The sequence below is a fragment of the Haliotis rubra genome, unplaced genomic scaffold (genome assembly GCF_003918875.1).
Source record: "Haliotis rubra isolate DU_JTF1 unplaced genomic scaffold, ASM391887v1 Scf59, whole genome shotgun sequence".
NCBI lineage: Eukaryota > Metazoa > Mollusca > Gastropoda > Lepetellida > Haliotidae > Haliotis > Haliotis rubra.
The window spans coordinates 1234488-1254413 of record NW_025767290.1 but is presented as its reverse complement, the minus strand read 5'-3'; the positions used below and the strand labels follow the sequence as shown (position 1 = coordinate 1254413).

Here is a 19926-nt window from a genome sequence, read left to right as displayed (position 1 = left end):
TAAAAATCAGCAACAACAAGAAGTCAATAACCGCAGTTCATGAACGGTGAACACCGTTCACGTGGATGAGACTAATTAGTGTCACCCACCAGGACCGAATTTCACGGTGAGCAGTGTAATCACTAACCCGTGTACACTAATCCTCTTTAATCCCTTATCATAACTTTAGGGTGGTGGGTAAGTGAGAATGACCCACGCTTTACCGGGTATACTCAAAATAATTATTGAAATGGCGCTTTCCCGGGCCGACACCTTGGACGTTAGCGGAGACTAATCGCTATGGTGTCACCGAGGACAAAACGTGAACGCGTTGTTGATGAATTCTGCTTGTGGTACTTTGGTATCCGTCTGTGAATAATATTTGAAGGGGATCGTTGTACCATTTGGTTTTGAAAACATTTTAGTTTTCAGATTGTATAGGGCGAGTGAAAATGAGTTGCAAAATCGTATTGACTAGCTGCTGACAGTGTGAAGCCTATTTTCTTTCGAATTAATCAGGCAATTCACGTCCGTCAAAGATATTAGCATCGGAGGGGTGCCATTTTTTAATTTTTTATTTTAAATTCCCATCGTAATTTTATAAAAACCGTGAACACAACCATATGTACAAGTTGGTGAACCTTCAGTATCTATAAACCTATCGTGAACACTGCCTTTATCTAGCAATCCGTTGTTCAAATTTAGATAATTTCGTGCTTTCAAGTTTACACAGATTCCCGAACGTTGGTTGGTTGAGAGAGAGGTCATGTGATCTAAATTTCAAGGTTCATTACTCTTGAACCCCTCTAATCGTTCATACTTGTGTAAACACCGTTCATACGTGTGTGAACGTTTTTCGCTTCGGTTTCAAGGACCCCCAATAATTGGTGATACCAATATTTCGCGAACGAACCTGTTTCAAGTCACCCCAAGTTTGGCAATGTCACTACCAAACGGATTGCCGAACATTGTTCCTTTTCACAGGAGTTTAATGTCTCGCAGTTTGCGGGTTCGTCCGGCGGTTTTCTGCCCCGAGGTCTGTTTAACAACTGCAAAAAAAATTTCACAATAAACAATCACAAATAAATAGAATACAACAAGATCTGTTTCCTATATTCGCCACGCCGCACAACTTCGAAGTCGGTCAGTGTATTATTACGCGGTCAAACAAGGTATTTACAAGTGAAAAGGTACAATGCCAGTTTGTTAAAATGGTATTGTTATTGCTTCTGATATTTGTTTCTGTTTGATACTGTTATTGATTATACTTATTAAAGCAGTTTCAAACCTCATAACGAATTTGTTGTTATATTTTAAAGATCGAATACTTTGAGAACTATTTCTTCAAGGGTTGGGATACATGTGTAAAAATAAAATCGCTGTGTATACAAACATCGCTGCAATACGTACCTTCTTGAACCGAATGGCATTACAACATTTTACAGGTATTAAAACACACTAAACAATGATCATCTACAAGTGGGTGGAAAACGTATGTGTAAACTTCAAAGTGCGAAATTATAAGAATTGAATGTCAGTTTGTGTGTTTGCACTGAAAAATGAACGATGTCAAAGCGTTGTTCAAACTCTCGCGTGAACTCGCTCGTAAACTCGCTCGTTCACACGAGTTTGAACACCGCTTTGACATCGTTCATTTTTCAGTGCAAACACACAAACTGACATTCAATTCTTAATTAAACCAATAATCTGAAAGCATGGGTTTCTATCTTTTAATAGATTAAAAGAATGGTAAATAAAACAAAACAGAAAAAACTATTTACCCTGTCTACTACTTCGTTCACCTTATTTATCCGCAGGTCTATATATTGATATAAAAAATTGAACCTATTTGATCTTATTTGGGAATCTGGAAACGACGATTGGGTTTGTAAACTGTATGTTTTGGGGGATGTAGCTGGACCTACTCAGAAACTAAAGTTGCAGCAATTTTAAGTGAAATTTCTCTCTTCAAACGTTTTAACATCTGTACAGGATCTTAAAAATTATACTGAAATCCAATAAAAAAAACCCATCCTTTCCAATGGTGGTGGGGGAGGTTGCACACTTCATTTTCACGAGCGTTCCAATAGTCATTAAATGAACTGTAATTTCAAATGTAATGTAATAACTGAAAAAATAAAATCATTTTAGTTGGCTTGTTTTATCTATTTTATGCACCAGTCACGTCAGATACCATGACGTCACAATGAAATGTTATCACAGCCTCTAGTATTGTTAACGTTACCTTTGACACTCCGAACTCTTACTCAGTATGGTGTCTTCTGTCCCGCTCTTTCCTTAAAATCATGCCAGAGTTTAAAATTGTACGTCGTGATACGTACTGGGAACCTAAATTGGAGTCCACTTTGAAACTAAATACATGTAAGAAATATTTAAAGTTGAAATGTAATACACGATTTGACGAGGCTGTTATATCACGTTCTGTTAAAACCAACAAGTAAAAGGACAAAATATATAACTTCCACGTGGTCAGAACAGTTTTTCACACAGGAAGGGATGGTATTGGAGGCAGTCGCAGTCATTCCACACCACCCTCAGCAACCGTCGAGATGCCTCCGCGCAATTTTCCCTTATGTTCACTTTAGAGAAGTGAGATGGCTCCATGAAGGACCAGGAGGTGAATCGCAGTGGGGAGCCATCCGTCCAGAAGAAGGTGTCGTTGTCATACATATCCTTCAGCCCGATCCAGTGTTGAACTGAAATGAGTGAGTGAGTGAGTGAGTGAGTGAGCGCCATCCACTGCAGAACTAGAACAGGCGAGTGAGTGAGAAAGTGAGTCATTGTGTGAGTGAGCGAGCGAGATTGAATGATTTGTTGAGTGAGTGGGGCGTGGTGGGCGAGCTGCCTAAGGCGCCAGGCTAGTGATCCAGTAAGCTTAAGGTGCCCAACATACAAGAAGAGGTCAATATAAACTAGTCAAAAGCAGAATACAAAAATCATACAGGCCAAAAGTAAGGACATGTATTAAGCGTATTTAAGTGTACACAAGTCGATTAAGCTTGAACACAGAAGAAGGAAATTCGACATATGACTGACTGACTGAGTTTGGTTTTACGCCGCTTTTAGCAATATTCCAGCAACATCACGGCGGGGGACACCAGAGATGGGCTTCACACATTGTACCCATGTGGGGATTCGAACCCGGGTCTTCGGCGTGACGAGCCAACGCTTTAACCATTAGGCTACCCCACCGCCCCTTCGACATATGAATGAAGATATGTATTGTCACTGTCAGCACTAATTCAGTTCACTCACTACACGCGTGTGGACACAAGGGGCGTTCAGGTCAGTACCTGGTGACATCACCCATTGCAGTCGTCACTGCTCGACACCACCTTAGAAGGTGTTGCACAAGTCGTAGGATCTTTGCTTGGGGAATCCTTTGCAATTCCTCCTGCAACGCGTTGGCAAATTCTGCAGGTGTTTGAGGACGATGGTGACGTTTACGGACGCGTCGATCAAGTTTGTCCCATGGATGCTCGATCGGGTTCAGAAAATGCGATTTGGAAGGCCAGGGAAGGACATTGACGTTTGCGTTGGCGAGATAGGCACCTGTTACACCAGCTGTGTAGGGGTCGAATGTTGTCGTGTTGAAACAGCTCCCTCAGCCGGTTCAAAAGTGAGAGGGGGTGGGATCGCAGGATTTGGTCTATGTAGCGATTTGCTGTAAGATTACCTTGAACCACCACTAGCTTTGATCTACCCGTGTAGGACATGGCTCCCCATTCTATAACGCCTTCTGTACCAAAAGTGCCCACCTGTCGAACGCAGTTCGGCTCAAAACGTTTGTGTTGATGTCGATAGAAACGTTGTCTCCCATCCCGTCGTTGGAGGAGTAAACGCGATGAATCGCTGAACCAAACGCGTCGCCAGTATTCCAGGTTCCATGCCTGTACCCTGTTGCACCACTGTACACGTCGTTGTCGTCGTAGTCGTGTCAGGACAGGTCCAACATTTGGTCGATATGCTATAAGTCGCACTTGTCTCAGACGATTTCTGATGGTTTGGTCGGAAATTCTTAGACCAGGCACCTGTCCTGCAGTGACCGTTGTTGTAGTAAATCGGTGACGTAGGTGAAACACCCGGATGAATCGGTCCTGAGTAGGAGTGGTCACTCTTGGTCTTCCACTTTAGGGATGATCTTCGGTGGAATTGAAGCTGCCATAATCGATATATGGTGCTGTGGGTGGACGTTGAAGTGCCTTACAGCGGCAGACTGGGACTCCCCTGCTTCTAAACGTCCAATGGCGATATGTCGGTTAGTAGCCTTCAATCTTGGCATTTCGTAATTAAATGATTTGGTTTGGCCTTTTATCGTTGATGCCTCTCCTCATGACAAATGTTTACAAACACATTTTACATTTTACACGCAATACACAACAACCACGACATGATTACTGGGATTCAAACAAAGGAATTGTTGTAATGATGACTGCTGTCATAATATATCCAAATGAACTGCTGGAACTTACCGATAAGTGTAAATAGAATGGAATTAACTTGAACCAAAAAGTTCTAAAATAATTGGTCACTTACTAAGTAAGTGCAATCCCAAATATAACACGTTACACTCTATGTTTTATTATCTACTGATTCATTAGTAGACAACCAAACATAAAAGCCTCACTTCACAAAGCGACATTAACGGTAAGCTTCCCTAAGTAGTATAATGTTAAAAGTCCATTGGTACAATGGTGCCTTTAAGACGTTGGGCCAATGGACCCTAAAGGACAAGATTTAAAACCTCTCATTAGAATATTCCTGGATGACCTCTATGATAGAACCAACAAATGTTGCATTCGCTGCGTGGAGACTCACTTTTATGTTGTTTAATGGCTTCATTTTTCTCTTTTCTGTCCAGTTTAATAAGCCTCGCCCCATCTGAGTGACACTGTTGAGCGGCTTGATCCCACGTCTTTTCTGTAGTATACTCCTTGACATAGATCGTCTCCTTCCCAGCTTTGTACTCCTTATAACCTTCATAAAACGTTACTCATTAGAATTCATCTCACATAGTTCCACAATAACCAGATCGACTGAATGTTGTCTTCGTCATTTATTACTAGGCAACGGTTTAAATTCAACCTGGCTTCACTAGGCTCGTGCTGCTTCCTGCATTTATATAATACATAAAATTGTTTACACAAGAGAAGATAACTCTTCCGTACAAATTCAGAAGATATGGATAATTATTTTACAAACAAAGCGTATCAATGCTAATTCTTTATACATACCATCGCCTACACTTCTGTGACTTCCTCGAGTCTTCCCTCGGATACATGTTGGTTTTCCGTGATTATGTCCCCTTGTACAGTTAAAAACCTTATCGGCCGCATCTCGCAGCTCCCATGGTGGAGGTCGACACTCAGAAGCCAGCCTTGGTCCCACGAAGAGTGTACATAGGTCTGTAAAGATATATACATCTGACCATTGAAATATACTCCACGACAGATCAAACATGTTTTGTCTTTGATAGGAATGTACAAGACCACGAAGACATGAAACCTTTCATTGACAACAACTTGTTTACTGTTTGATGGCTACTTCCTGCCCCTCATCCCGGGAATGACCTGAAGGAAACACGTGACACTCACATAAACAAAAGATGACAAGACCAGATGGTACATTTTTTGCCTTCACACACAATCTACCCGTGAAGAGTAGGGTTAGAATTGATCTTCGGGAACCAATGCTTATTGTAAAAGGCGACTAAGGGCATCGGGTGGTCAAGCTATCTGTCCGTCTTGATGCATGTCATGTTATAACATTTGGTTGATATGCTCATGCTGTTAATCACTGGAGTGTCTGGTCCAGAATCGAATCATATAGCAGTAACAGGCGACAAAGGCTGATTTGGTTGATGCATGAAGTCGTATTCCATTTGCGTTGATTGATGTTCATGATATTAATCATTCGATTATTTACAGACCGCCGCCATATAGCAGGAGAACAAACAAACAAACAAACAAACAAACGAAACTCCATCGGACCCCACATGTAGATATATACACAGATCAACGTTGACCCAACAGCCTACGTCATGTGAGATGCCATTTCAAAACAATTGCCATTCCACATACCAAACAGACAGCGGGGGGATCCTCGAGTGCTCTCTTCCGTCACACAGCCGATCTCTGTTACCTCAGCTGGGACATCAGGCTCCTGTGTGCAGAAAACAACCTGTTAGTCCCTCCTCCCGAGGCATGGGAGCTAGCTCACCGGAAAGTCGTGACTGTTACGAGTTATGTCCCTTCTATGTCGCCCCTTTTGACCAATCAGTTTCCGCCATTTCATAAAACTCGTATTTGCTTAAAACAAAAAAAATGCACCTAGTCATAATGATCTTATCGATAATCATGATTTTTATTGTGATACAACCTGTGTTACCTCGCGAAATGCATACTATTAGTATCAATGCTTGATTAAGAACCTGAAAGGATTTGGAATAAAAACTGTTGACATCCTTTTTTTGCAAATGGACACTGTGTACCCATTCCCGCTTGAACATACAGCAGGGATTACAGGATTAACGCTGTCGTGGTTCAAGTCGTAGCTCAGAGGCCGCAAGATAAGTGTGCATGTCGACGGTGTGACTTTCTAATCATGTGACTTGACGTACGGTGTGCCACAGGGATCGGTACTTGGACCAGTACTCTTTTCCGTATATATCCTACCGATCGGTAGCATCATGTGCGACAAAGGCCTAGACTACCATCTCTACGTCTGTGCTAAACCATCATCGTAGCTGTTATGTTATGCCAAATTGGAATCGTGTGTACAGTCAATGGACGTACGCTGACCTTCTTAAACTAAATGAAGACAAAACCGAGTTTATGATACAAGTAACTAAACATCAGTTACAGAAAATTTCACCACAGCCACTTTCCATTAGTGTAGTTTAGATACACCCAACAGATCAAGTAAGGAATCTTGGTGCTCCTATCAACAAGACTCTATTTGCAACCCACCATGCCCTGAAATCAGCCCGCACTGCCACAATGCATCTTAGAAATATCGGCAAAATAAGAAAATATCTAGACACCGACACCACTAAGCTACTTGTACACTCTTAGACTTTTGCAACTCCCTCCTGATTGAACCCAGTGTGTCATCACACCTTCAATGGGTGCAGAACATGCCTGCAAGAGTCATGACGAGGACAAAAAAAGTTCGACAACATCACCCCTGTACTGAAGCAGCTGCACTGGCTTCCGGTCAAACAGAGGATCCAGTTTAAAGTCCTCGTTCTAACATATTCCGCGCTGAATGACGAGAACTCACCAGGTTACCTGAAAGAACTTGTTCAAGTTTACCATCCTACTTCTGCTCTGAGGTCTGCTTACGGTCAAAGACTGGTTTTACCAAACACAAACACAAAGTTGGCAGAAAGATCATTTTCAGTCGCTGCTCCTAAACTATGGAACTCACTGCCCCATGAACTAACATCTGCAACATCAATCGAGATATTCAAAACAAATCTGAAAACTCACCTCTTTACAAAATCTTACAAACTTGTCTCTTGACATTGTTGACACAAGCGTCACTGAACAGCTGCAGCTGGAAGATAGGCGCTCTACAGATTCATTATCATTATCATTATCATTGTGGTCAACACCGGTACGAAACAGCGGCCCAATCTTCCCCGTGTTGTATACAAACAGGGTATCGTCAGTCACTGTCTTATTATCCAAGCCAAAATGTAACCATTCAAGCCAACTTCGGTGTTGATGTAAACTGGCCTTTTACACAATAGTGAGCCCACTGAGATTGTTTCGCCTACTTTGTCTTCTAGATAAAGATTATGAATGTCCGAAGACAAAAGTATCACTTCTTCCTCTACGCAGATGACAACGCCAAGGGACACTTGAAACAGATGGAAAGATGCTCCACTCAAAAGAAACAAAATAATCAGCACACTTGATGAGATGAATATTATATCAATATTGAAAAAAGAGGAATTTGTTATGTAGTCATGACGTTCTTGACTTCTAAATCAAATGAATATCTATATTTATCACATTACAGGTTTTTCTTTTTTTGTGGGATGAAGACAAGTAAAATAGGCTATATCCATTGGGTTCTCATACGGTTTGGTTTGGTTGTTTAACGCCGAGCTATTTGGCAGCGGTCTGTAAACAATCGAGCCTGGACCAGACAATCCAGTGATCAACATCATGATCTACGCAATTGGGATACGATGTCATGTGTCAACCAAGTCAGAAGCTTGACCACCCGATCCTGTTAGTCATCTGTTACGACAATCGTGGGTTTTCAGTGTTTGTCGATCACCGATCGAATAACCATTGGGGATCTGAACAAACCGTGGGACACTTGTCACTGTTTTCAAAAGTCAAAGGTACAGCGACGTAGATGGGACTTTTAAAACGTTTGGGATATATAAATAGCTTTAATGAGGACAACAGTAGATCTCTGATCTACAAAACACACAGGACAACCTGAATCAATCCTGTCCTCTCCAACGGGGAACATTATAACGGAAGCGTTTGTATATAATTTTCTCTTAGAATTTACGTATGCCGTCAAATAATTATGTGAGTGAGTTTAGTTTTACGCCGCTTTTAGCAATAGTCCAGCAATGTCACAGCGGGGGACACCAGAAATGGGCTACACACATTGTACCCACTTGGGGAATCGAACTCGGGTCAGTAGAGTGACGAAAGAAGGCTTTAACCACTAGGCAACCCCATAATTAATAAATAAAGAAGTACATAATGTGACGTTCACGTAGCCACGAAATGCCAGCACGAAATCTCTTTCCACTCCAGCACGTGACGAGTGTGACTTCAAGTATAAAAAAGCCTGACTCATTCATATTTATCAATGTGGGATATTGCAGGCTGTGATATTTAGACTGACAGGGGTCGTCATGGCTGATGACTTTAGTCTCAGGAAGACAAAAGTGTCAGGAAAACGTTAGTCTCAAGAACACCTTAGTTTCAAGAACACTTTAGTCTCAAGAACACCTTAGTCTCAAGAACACCTTAGTCTTAGGAACACCTTAGTCTCAGGAACACCTTAGTCTCAGGAACATTGACTCAAAAACCTCTTGGTTTTAAGAACACTTTAGTCACAAGTATACCTTAGTGTCAGGAAAACTTTAGTCTCAAGAACACCTTAGTCTCAAGAACACCTTAGTCTCAAGAACATTTTAGTCTCAAGAACACCTCAGTCTCAGGAACACCTTAGTCTCAAGAACACCTTAGTCTCAAGAACACCTTAGTCTCAGGAACACAGACTCAAAAACGTCTCGGTTTGAAGAACACTTTAGTCACAAGTATACCTTAGTGTCAGGAACACCATAGTCTCAGGAACATCTTAGTCTTAAGAACACAGTCTCCGGAACACAATCTCAAAAGCACCTTAGTCTGAGGAAGATCTTAGTCTCAAGAACACCTTAGTCTCAAGAACACCTTAGTCTCAAGAACACAGACTCAAAAACGTCTCGGTTTTAAGAACACTTTAGTTACAAGTATACCTTAGTGTCAGGAACACCATAGTCTCAGGAACATCTTAGTCTTAAGAACACAGTCTCCGGAACACAATCTAAAAAGCACCTTAGTCTGAGGAAGATCTTAGTCTCAAGAACACCTTAGTCTCAAGAACACCTTAGTCTCAAGAACACCTTAGTCTCAAGAACACCTCAGTCTCAGGAACACCTTAGTCTCAAGAACACCTTAGTCTCAGGAACACAGACTCAAAAACGTCTTGGTTTTATGAACACTTTAGTCACAATTAAAGCTTAGTGTCAGGAACAACATAGTCTCAGGAACATCTTAGTGTCAGGAACACAGTCTCCGGAACACAATCTCAAAAGCACCTCAGTCTGAGGAAGATCTTAGTCTCAAGAACACAGATTACTTGTAATGAACATACATAGACGCTCACCTGATCGTTTTGTTTCTCGAATCCTTTGTCCTTCCTGTGTCCAGTGTTGATGTAACAAGCAATCATGTCGGGCAGTGTTGGCCCCTCACACATCCCGGTCTTCACACAGGTGTCTGTACACAATTGGACGCTGGAGGACAGTGCTACCCCTGCAGTCTGCGAGACACCTAGTGACAGTAGCCACACAGTTATAACAGCCCCCATGACATCAGGTAAGTGGGGTGGGGATCCTGCTGGACGCTGATGTCTGGTTCCCCTTCTACTACATGCAGATCGACACCAACTGTATCTGCTTGGTGCGAACTCATGACAGTCAGTGTGTTGTCCTAAAACTTAGAAGTAAAACAAAGCATTAACTGAAACTACCTCCAGCATAGGGTAGCATGTTACTTCAATAAATCACAATACTAAAATGAATATGATTAGCATTTTATCTGAAACGTCAGAAATGCATAAATTATGCAGACATGTAGTGATTTACTGAGAAAAAAACCAATAGCTTTTTAACATCCTCTTACAAACGTCTTTGCTACCTACTGTTACAAGATCATACCTTATTTTTCGTTGGAGCGAGTGAGTGTTATAAAACAATATTCAAGCAATATCCCAGAACCAGCGAGACACGGTGCATCTTTCATATAAAAACATCCCAAGATTTTGGCAGACATTGCGGTTCACTTCCGTAAGGTGTGATGAGGGCAGGTAGGGGCATCTTAAAAGCGTTTGCTCGTCAAGCCGAAGACCCGGGTTCGATTCCCCACTTGGGTACAGAGTGTGAATCTCGTTTCTAATGTCACCCACCGTCCCTGGTATGGCTGGAATATTGCTAAAAGCGGCGTAAAACCACACTCTCATTAATTGTGATGTTTTGTGCTGAATTGGTATATTAATTGGGCGATTTGACTAGATGGATCATTAATATCAAAACTAGATCAGTAGTACTTTATCTAGAACGGGCTGGGCTACTATTGATATATATTTTGGTGAGTATCTGATTGTCTAAGACACATCCACACTTTTAACTTTTGGATGAATACGGTCCTCCGTGTAGTGCTGATGTTGGCCATTGGTGTTCTCTCCTGACAACAAATACACCCTTCCCCCTCCCCACACATCAAAGCACCCCATCCACCATACGGCACGAATCCTGAATTCAACATATCTCCTGCCGTTCTCCCCTTCGGCCGTAAAAACGCTGAACCGGCTTTCATCAGTGAAGACGACCTTCTGCCCGTCACGTCGCTGCCATCGACGTACAGTCTGGACCAGTTTTCACTGGGCGTAGTTAACCTGGGTCTGTCTGTTCTTGTATGGTTTCTGTCCGGTCATTCTGTAACATTGCTACTGGTGAGTTACTGCAACACGGGAGCAACCAAACGTTCGAGTTATGTGGGCAGGGGTGGTTCCCATCTGTATTACACCTTGGGCCTGCTCGCGTTTTTCGGGTGTCAGGCGTGGCATTTTAGTGGTGTTTATGTTTCATAAGTGTGAGTGGTTCACATACCGTCCGTATCAATTAAAAAGACGCTTTTGCATTTCTTTTCTTTTCCAAAGAGTTAAAGGTCGTTTTAACCGCCAGTTTCTATCATTTTGGTCATCACATGGACTCATTTAAAGCAGTAACTCGATTCATTTTCTGGCCTTAAATATGGTTTTATCTGACCATTATCCAAGGTCAGTTTCCAACGTTTGCGCTCTGTGACATTTACTTAAAGTGTAATCGTCTATGTGATCTACATACACGCCTTCATGAATAATGCATATCAACTTAAGACAATTGGGTTATTGACAATGAACTTGATTCATTGTATTAAATAACAGTTGTCTTTTAAACTGAATACTTTTAAGTACATCGTATGACATGTAGCTCAGATTATTATGTTGGATGGTTGTATAGTTCATATTCATTTATATGTCATTTACAAACCAACTGTTGACTCAAACTCCTGCACTCTCTCAATTGACCCTGGATCCGTGAAGATCCGGGTTAGAATTGATCTTCAGTAACCCATGCTTGAGGCGACTAACGCGATCGGGCGGTCAGGCTCGCTGACTTCGTTGACATATGTCATCGTATTCCAGTTGGGTAGATCGATGCTCATGATGTGAACACTAGACTGTCTGGTCCAGACTCGATATTTTAAAGATAATATAATATAGTTGAGCTTGGCGTTAAACAAACAAACAAACAAACAAACAAACAAACAAACAAACAAACAAACAAACAAACAACAAACAAACACTTGCTCCCAGTGGGCAGTGAAACGCAGCGTAGAAGTCACAATTGTGATTTGTGTTCTTCACTTTGCGCATCACCCCTGAGAAATAATGGACTGATCCGCATGTGCATGTGGGGTCAGATGTCCGGTCTGGTATTTCGTTTTGCGTCAACCAGTAGTGTCACCATGATACAGCTGCGTGTCGGACAGGGGAAACCGACCCAAATGCGTGGTTTAATAAGTTCAAGGGCGAAATAACGCGTGGTGAGAAAGCTGGTGGCGGAGAGTAGTTAGATGAGTTTTCAGAGAGTCGCCCTTACCCAATACTAAAGCATATGTTACTCGCGGTGTCCCATTAGGCGAGTGACTCTTTTCACCCTGGGTACCCGGTAGGATAAGATCACAGATTGAGAATGACATTCGAGTATATGATGATCACAGATAGATTTGGTGATAATGATATAGCACCGATATAGCAGAATGATTGTATTTTTTGTCAAATATGCATTTTAGCGATTCTGCGTACGTTTACTGGTCAAAGGAGTCAAAATTAGATCACATTCGTTTTGAAAAAATACGACATGATGTCATTATTCATTAAGTCAGAAATATATTTTACTACATGCAATGTGAACAATAGGCTGCCTTCAGTGACGCATTCTTTGGCAGTGGTCTTCAGCAATCCATGCTTTCCGTATTGAGCGAATTGTAAAACATCTACCTTCCCTACTTGAGAATTCTCCCCAATCAATAAATATTTACAAGGACACCTTGCACCAGTAGATGTCTCCTCTGGGAGGTGGAAATCAATAACGTTGTGACATTTACAGGTTGATTTTGGTCTAAATGACGTGAGAAGTGGACTCGCATTAAATGCAGAATGCGTAAACTGTCACCGTTTAGTGGAATTTGTGTAATTATCACTCATTGTGATTATCCCCGCCTTTCATGATTATCACACCTCAGTTGGTGGTTTAATTTGCGTCACCATATAGCAATTATAAAAACCTCTGATTTTAATGAAATTGCAAACACCTTTGTTAAAGCGCATTGGTTAGAATTCACGAGCGCTTCAAGAAATTATTTGTCGGTGTTTGTCAAAGCAGAATAACTAAAGCACTTCACAAAGTGCAACAATAGTGAGTGAGTTGGGTTTTACGCCGCTTTTAGCAATATTCCAGCAATACTGACTGACTGACTGAGTTGGGTTTTACGCCGCTTTTAGGAATATTCAAGCAATACTGACTGACTGACTGAGTTGGGTTTTACGCCGCTTTTAGCAATATTCAAGCAATAAGTGCAAAGATAACACTAAGCGTATTGAACAGATCAGGGCTCCAGATAACTTTTGGGGGGTGCGAGTGTTCTTACACATCATATTGCAAGAGGTGTACTGAGAATTTTGAAGGCGTACTGACATGTTTTTGTGTGAGCGAGTTGTGATGTGGTTGTTTGGACGATTCATCGATCACTATTTCCAACCATGTATTTGAATTTGAAGACGCGTGAGAAATAACTGAGCGACCGTGTGATGCGCGAAATGTCAGGTCCGACTGGATATTAATAGGAACAGTGTAGTTTTTAGCCAATCGAAAAATAGTGACGCATATCGTTGCATGGCAACGCATGTGATTCCTACTGTCGGGGTTTCCTCATGTGTCAAATCGTGTTTCGCAAAAGAAACTTGACAAGTATTTATCCGAAATAGATTTCCATTTGCACGATACGCACGGAAATTAAATGTTAGACATACAAAGGTATTTATGTGCGTACACGAAACGCTTGAAATCTTATATTATGTCGTACTTAATTGATTTTGAGGCGTACATTACGTCTGTACGCCCCTTATCTGTAGCCCTGAACAGATTCTTGGTTACGTTTTCGTTTGTTTGTTGTTAACGCCATGACAGTGGTTTGTAAATATTCCAGTTTGACCAGACAATTCCATCCAATGATTGACATCATGAGCATCGATCTACCTGATCATGGTGCGGGGATACTATGACATGCACCGACCAAATCATTGAGCCTGACCACGTGATCCACATAGTCACCTCTAACTACTAGAATGAGCATGAAAAAGATCAATCTCAAACCGGATCTTCATTGGTCAATCTTAACAGTACCTGTCAACCTGCTTGGCTGTTGTTACCACAAGCTTTTGCAAATATGGGTTGCTGAAGACAGGCATCAACCCAGTCATGCCATGATGTGTAAGCTTATTGGTATTACATAAATAGACGAAAGCTTGATGTAAAATTAAATATATCGACCTAAAAAGATCTGTAAAGTTGATAATTTACTAAAACACAATTTATACATGGAGGTCGCCATTTTCGGAAAGATGAAAGGGAGGTAATCCACGAACAGATGTTATCCGCCCGCAAGTAAGAAACCACATGAAGCCCCTTATGCCTTTAATTGTACCGTACATCTTGTCAGCTCCAAAGTAAACCTGTTAGATTGTGCAATAGCGCATGAAGAATTGTCGTTTATGGGGAAAGTCGTTAAAAACACAAATGAGCCATTTCTTAAAGAATGTGTATTTTCAAATTCTTGATGAAAATGGACCCGAAATTGGACACTGGTTTTGTGTTCATTTTCACTAAATTTGGGGCGATTTTCTCCATATGGCCTGGGGCCTTTTTTGAAATGGGTCATTTTCTCTTTAACACTTTATAATCAGCTGGTTAGGCGATAGGTCATCGCGAGGAAAATATGTTCACGCCTTTGACATTGATCAAAACGGCGTTACGGGATAACTCCTCACTCCTCCACTTTCGCTGAAACCGGAGGTACTTAACAAGGATTACTCTAACTTACTTGGAAAATAGGGCGGTGGGGTAGCCTAGTGGTTAAAGCGTTCGCTCGTCACGCCGAAGACTCACTCACTTACATGGAAAATAAACCGTTGCTTGAGAGTTCAATGAATAAATGACGCTTTTAAAATGTCTTTGATGTTAAATGTCTTGATACGCATATACTTCATCCTTGATTACAAAGGGTATAATCAATGTTGTCGTGATTAATAACCTGGATCCTGATTATATTGCCCGTGAGTTTATAAAAGTGAACAATGCCCAAGACCTGCATCATTTCAGGTCCTCCTCCCAAACAGCCTGACATGCCCTCATTTAAGCGGCGTTAAACTCAACTCCCTCACTAATTCGCCACCATGTTGATGACGTCATCTCCATTCTCTTATAAACATGTAGTATCTCTCGACATAAGTGTAATGTGATTGGATTGCTATTTTTAGCGACGTGCCATTCGAATCAAGTTGAAAGCGAGGGGTATGTATCCCGAGTGAGTGAGTGAGTTTAGTTTACGTCGCTTTCAGCAATATTCAATCATATCACTTCAGGGGACACTAGAGATGGGCTTCACATATTGTACCCATGTAAGGAATCGAACCCGGGTCTCTCTGACGAGCAAACCCTTTAACCACCAGGCTACCCCACCACCCCTGTATTTATCCTGAAGAAGAGAGGTGGACTGAAGACCAAAGGCAACTATACCTCAGTTGATTATATGACATGTTTCTGTTACAGAATAAGTTAGCAATAATATTCTGGCACAAAGTCTGCACTCAATGAATACCTGTACCTGGTTCTATTTTTTTCAGTTTTTTCTGATATCATTTGTTTTAAATTCTTGAAAAATAAATGTTATTTTTGTAACATCTGCTGACCGACATTTTAGGTTTCGTATCATTGAAAATGAAGAAATATACTTTCAGCACACATTTACGCTTCAAACATGGTACCTAGTGGTCGTGGGACTGCAAATTCATTTCCTATCCCAGTCTCTGTTGAATCATTTCATTTTTACTCAGAATTACATCAGTCTGTTGCATGAATGGGTGATGGTTGAATCTACATGAACAAAGTAAATATCAGTTCTTTTCAATGAAAAAAACAAACAAAAAACCCCTCTTCTTTTGCACTCCAGTATTATTACGCTGGACTGAGCATTGTAACACAATACAGTATTTCATTCGTGTTTGAGCTGTACTGTATGCATTCATCCCATTGTATTATCGATGAAAGATTGATATACTGGCGGCCAAAAGAAACTTAGTTTTAACTCAATCTTCTTTAACAGCAAGAAAAAATAATTGCTTTCTTATTGGGTCAGGACAATAAGAAATACCTGCCCTTGAAAAACCCTAGACTGTTAGTTGTAAATAAAGCTTAACCCGAAACACAAATACATACTTTAGAGTATGAATAAATGCGTTTATCTCAGAGATAACCGTTATCTATGATAGATTGTAGGTCACTTCTATACGTATATACACTGCAAAAGACGCTTGATTTCTATACCTGACCAACATACAGTACCAAGTATGCAGCTTGTTATTGGTAAGAGAATGAATGTTGTATTCGTGAACCACACATATAAGAAGATACTGTCAGAGATCGTCGCTGATGTATTGCATTATTGATCAATCGATGATTGTCACCGGCTAAGATTTGCTTACAGTTATATTATGTCTCACTGATAGAAAGATCAATTATGTGATATGAGAATGGTAACATTTGTCAGTTGTATTCACGAGCATGCTATGTTGCTGTTCTCTATTGTATTTTGATAAGTTAGGTATTTCATATGGATCGTACAGGTGGTCGCATTTAATTAGAAAGACTGTGGAACCAGGATGATTGCAACTCGCTATACGGAGTTAGGTCCCTTAGATGTTTCAGGATCCGCCTGTGTTTGTGTTTCAGTTTCCGTGGTTTTATTCTTGGCACTTGTGGCATCAGTCCCCGTAGGTAAGTTTAACTGTAAGAACTTGTCGGGGGGAGGGAACGTGTGCTGGTGTTCCGAGTTGTGACTATTATTCCTGTCAAGAAATATGGATCTTTGAGAGATTGTACAAATGTCGAATTTATTACAAATCGTGTGTTGGAGCTGGACTAATGCTGAAAGTGGCGTTAGAAACATAAACTCAATCAAGTCTTGTCTGAACACTGGTGGCAGCCAACGCCGATATGGGTGTGCCTCCTGAGATAAATGAACGCCACATTTCAATCTCCCATGATACGTGAGCTATTATTTAGTCGGCAATTTAGCGACAATTTAGCTGGAAAATTAATCCCCCCACCTCCCCCTCTGTACAACACCATTACTACACATAAGCACGCACGCAAACGCCCCATGTCCACGCACGCACGCACACGACCAGCAAACTCTCTTACAAACGTATACCAACAAACACACGCATACACACACACATGCATGTCGTGTGTTATTGATATATATATACGCACTGTGTTACATGCATATACACACGTGTATGTACTGTGTTAGATAGCTATGGATGGTGGCGGGGCGATGGGGTAGCCCAGTGGTCATCACGCCGAAGACCCGGGTTCGATTCCACATGGGTATAATGTGTGAGGCCCGGTGTGAGGCCCGGCGGAATATTGATACAAGCGGTGTAAAACTACACTATTAACTAAAACTGAGATGTTGTTGTGTTGCAGATGAGACACGACTCGATGTGAAGAGGGCCACGGACTGTGCAGTACGTTGATGCTGCTGCATGTAACAAGGTCACAGATACAGTTAAAGATAATCATCGAGTTGTTCTGGAAGGCTGGAAGATTTATTATGAATCGTGTCCTAAATTTGCTAAAACGAACATACTCTCTGCATCAACACCAGGACAAATAGTGAAGTAAACAGTGTTCTTGACCCACCCAGCCTCAATGGAGCTTTGAACCTATATTTTGTTTTAATTCTATAAGTTACATGGTGAACACGGGACGAGTAGGTACATTAAGTAATGGTCCGGAGATAGGTCTTGTAGTAAGAGGCTACTAACGGGATCAGGTGGTCTGACTTGCATGTCATCGTATCCCATTTTGACCATGCTCTTGATCCAAAATGCGTAGGTCGATGGTCATGCTGTTGATCACTAGATTGTCTGGTCCGGACTCGATTATTTACAGATTGTCGCCATATAGCTGGAATATTGCATTAAACAACCAACCAATGCTTTTGATGTTAATCACTGGATTGTCAGGTACAGAATCGATTATTTACAGACCGCTATCATATAGCTGCAACATTGTTGAGTTCAGCGTTAAACAACACACAGGTAACAAATGCCGACAGTCGTAACGCCAACGTCTCTGCTGCTTCATGACGATGTCGTGTTTGATGCTCACTGATGCTGTTATTCCTCTTGGGGGCGGTTGGGTAGCCTCGTGGTTAAAGTGTTCGCTCGTCACGTTGAAGACCCGGGTCCGATTCCTCACATGGGTACAATGTGAGGAAGCCTTTTTCTTGTGTTCCCCCGATATTTGTGGAATATTGCTAAAAGCGGCGTAAAACCATACTCACTCACTGTAATTCCTCTAGGCTCTGTCCTGTGCCAACGGGGAGATGTGTATTCATCAGGTTGTGTACTGCAAGACAGACCCCTGTCCACCTCAGCCCGTCTGTGTGGGTGAGTTCCTGTACAACCCGTGGTTTTAGCCCCCCGTCAGTGTATACACATTAAAGCCCCCCGTCAGTGTATACACATTAAAGCCCCCAGTCAGTGCATACACATTAACCCCCCCGGTCAGTGTATACACATTAAAGCCCCCCGTCATTGTATTCACATTAAGCCCCCCGTCAATCTATACACATAAACCCCCGTCAGTGTATACACGTTAAAGCCCCCGTCAGTGTATACACATTAAAGCCCCCCAGTCAGTGTATACACATAAAAATACCCAGTCAGTGTTTACACATTAACCCCCCGTCTGTCTATACACATTAAAGTTCCCAGTCAGTGTATACACATTAAAGCCCCCCGTCAGTGTTTACACATTAAAGCCCCCAGTCAGTGTATACACATTAAAGCCCCCAGTCAGTGTATACACATTAAAACACCCCGTCAGTGTATACACATTAAAGCCCCCAGTCAGTGTATACACATTAAAGCCCTGATCCCATCTTATGTCAGCATTCTCATATTTCCCCATGTCATAGCATTCCTATGTGTTTATCTGTGTCATAAATTCCTATGTCTTTATCCACGTCATAACAGTCCTATGTGTTTATCAACGTCATAGCATTCCTATGTGTTTATCCACGTCATAGCAGTCCTATGTGTTTATCAACGTCATAGCTTGCCTATGTGCCTTATCCACTTCATAACATTCCTATGTGTTTATCATGTCATAACATTCCTATGTTTATCATGTCATAGCATTCCTATGTGTTTATCATGTCATAGCATTCCTATGTGTTTATCATGTCATAGCATTCCTATGTTTATAATGTCATAGCACTCCTATGTGTTTATCATGTCATAGCATTCCTATGTGTTTATCATGTCATAGCATTCCTATGTTTATCATGTCATAGCATTGCTATGTTTATCATGTCATAGGATTCCTATGTGTTTATCCACGTCATAGCATTCCTATGTGTTTATCCACGTCATAACACTCCTATGTCTTTATCCACGTCATAGCATTCATATGTGTTTATCCACGTCATAACACTCCTATGTCTTTATCCACGTCATAACACTCCTATGTGTTTATCCACGTCATAGCATTCCTATGTGTTTATCCACGTCATAGAATTCCTATGTCTTTATCCACGTCATGACATTCCTATGTGTTTATCCACGTCATAACATCCCTATGTGTTCATCATGTCATAGCCTTCCTATGTGTTTATCTTGTCATAGCATTCCTATGTTTCTTATCCACGTCATAACATCCCTATGTGTTTATCCACGTCATAGCATTCCTATGTCTTTATCCACGTCATAACATTCCTATGTTTTTATCCC

At 41.4% G+C, this 19926-nt stretch overlaps 1 protein-coding gene and 1 long non-coding RNA gene across 3 annotated transcripts in view; one reads left to right on the top strand and one right to left on the bottom strand.

Moving 5' to 3' along the window:
• Positions 1 to 19926, top strand: part of LOC124255039 (fibropellin-1-like) — a 66918-nt gene that overhangs the window by 46549 nt on the left and 443 nt on the right. The window contains exons 1-4 of one of the 2 annotated variants that reach the window (XM_046688875.1): positions 16408 to 16489; positions 16856 to 16900; positions 17615 to 17655; positions 18495 to 18582. In XM_046688875.1, coding sequence (XP_046544831.1) covers positions 16474 to 16489; positions 16856 to 16900; positions 17615 to 17655; positions 18495 to 18582 — 190 coding nt within the window. In that variant the 5' untranslated portion in view covers positions 16408 to 16473. Of the gene's footprint in view, positions 1 to 16407; positions 16490 to 16855; positions 16901 to 17614; positions 17656 to 18494; positions 18583 to 19926 lie in introns of those variants that run through there. The other variant, XM_046688874.1, reaches the window with a different exon arrangement.
• LOC124255040 lies at positions 105 to 19744 on the bottom strand. Its single transcript, XR_006892611.1, has 5 exons — positions 19733 to 19744; positions 11244 to 11247; positions 7513 to 7516; positions 2220 to 2224; positions 105 to 211 (listed from the first exon to the last, which is right to left on the bottom strand). It is a non-coding gene; the product is annotated as an uncharacterized LOC124255040 (long non-coding RNA).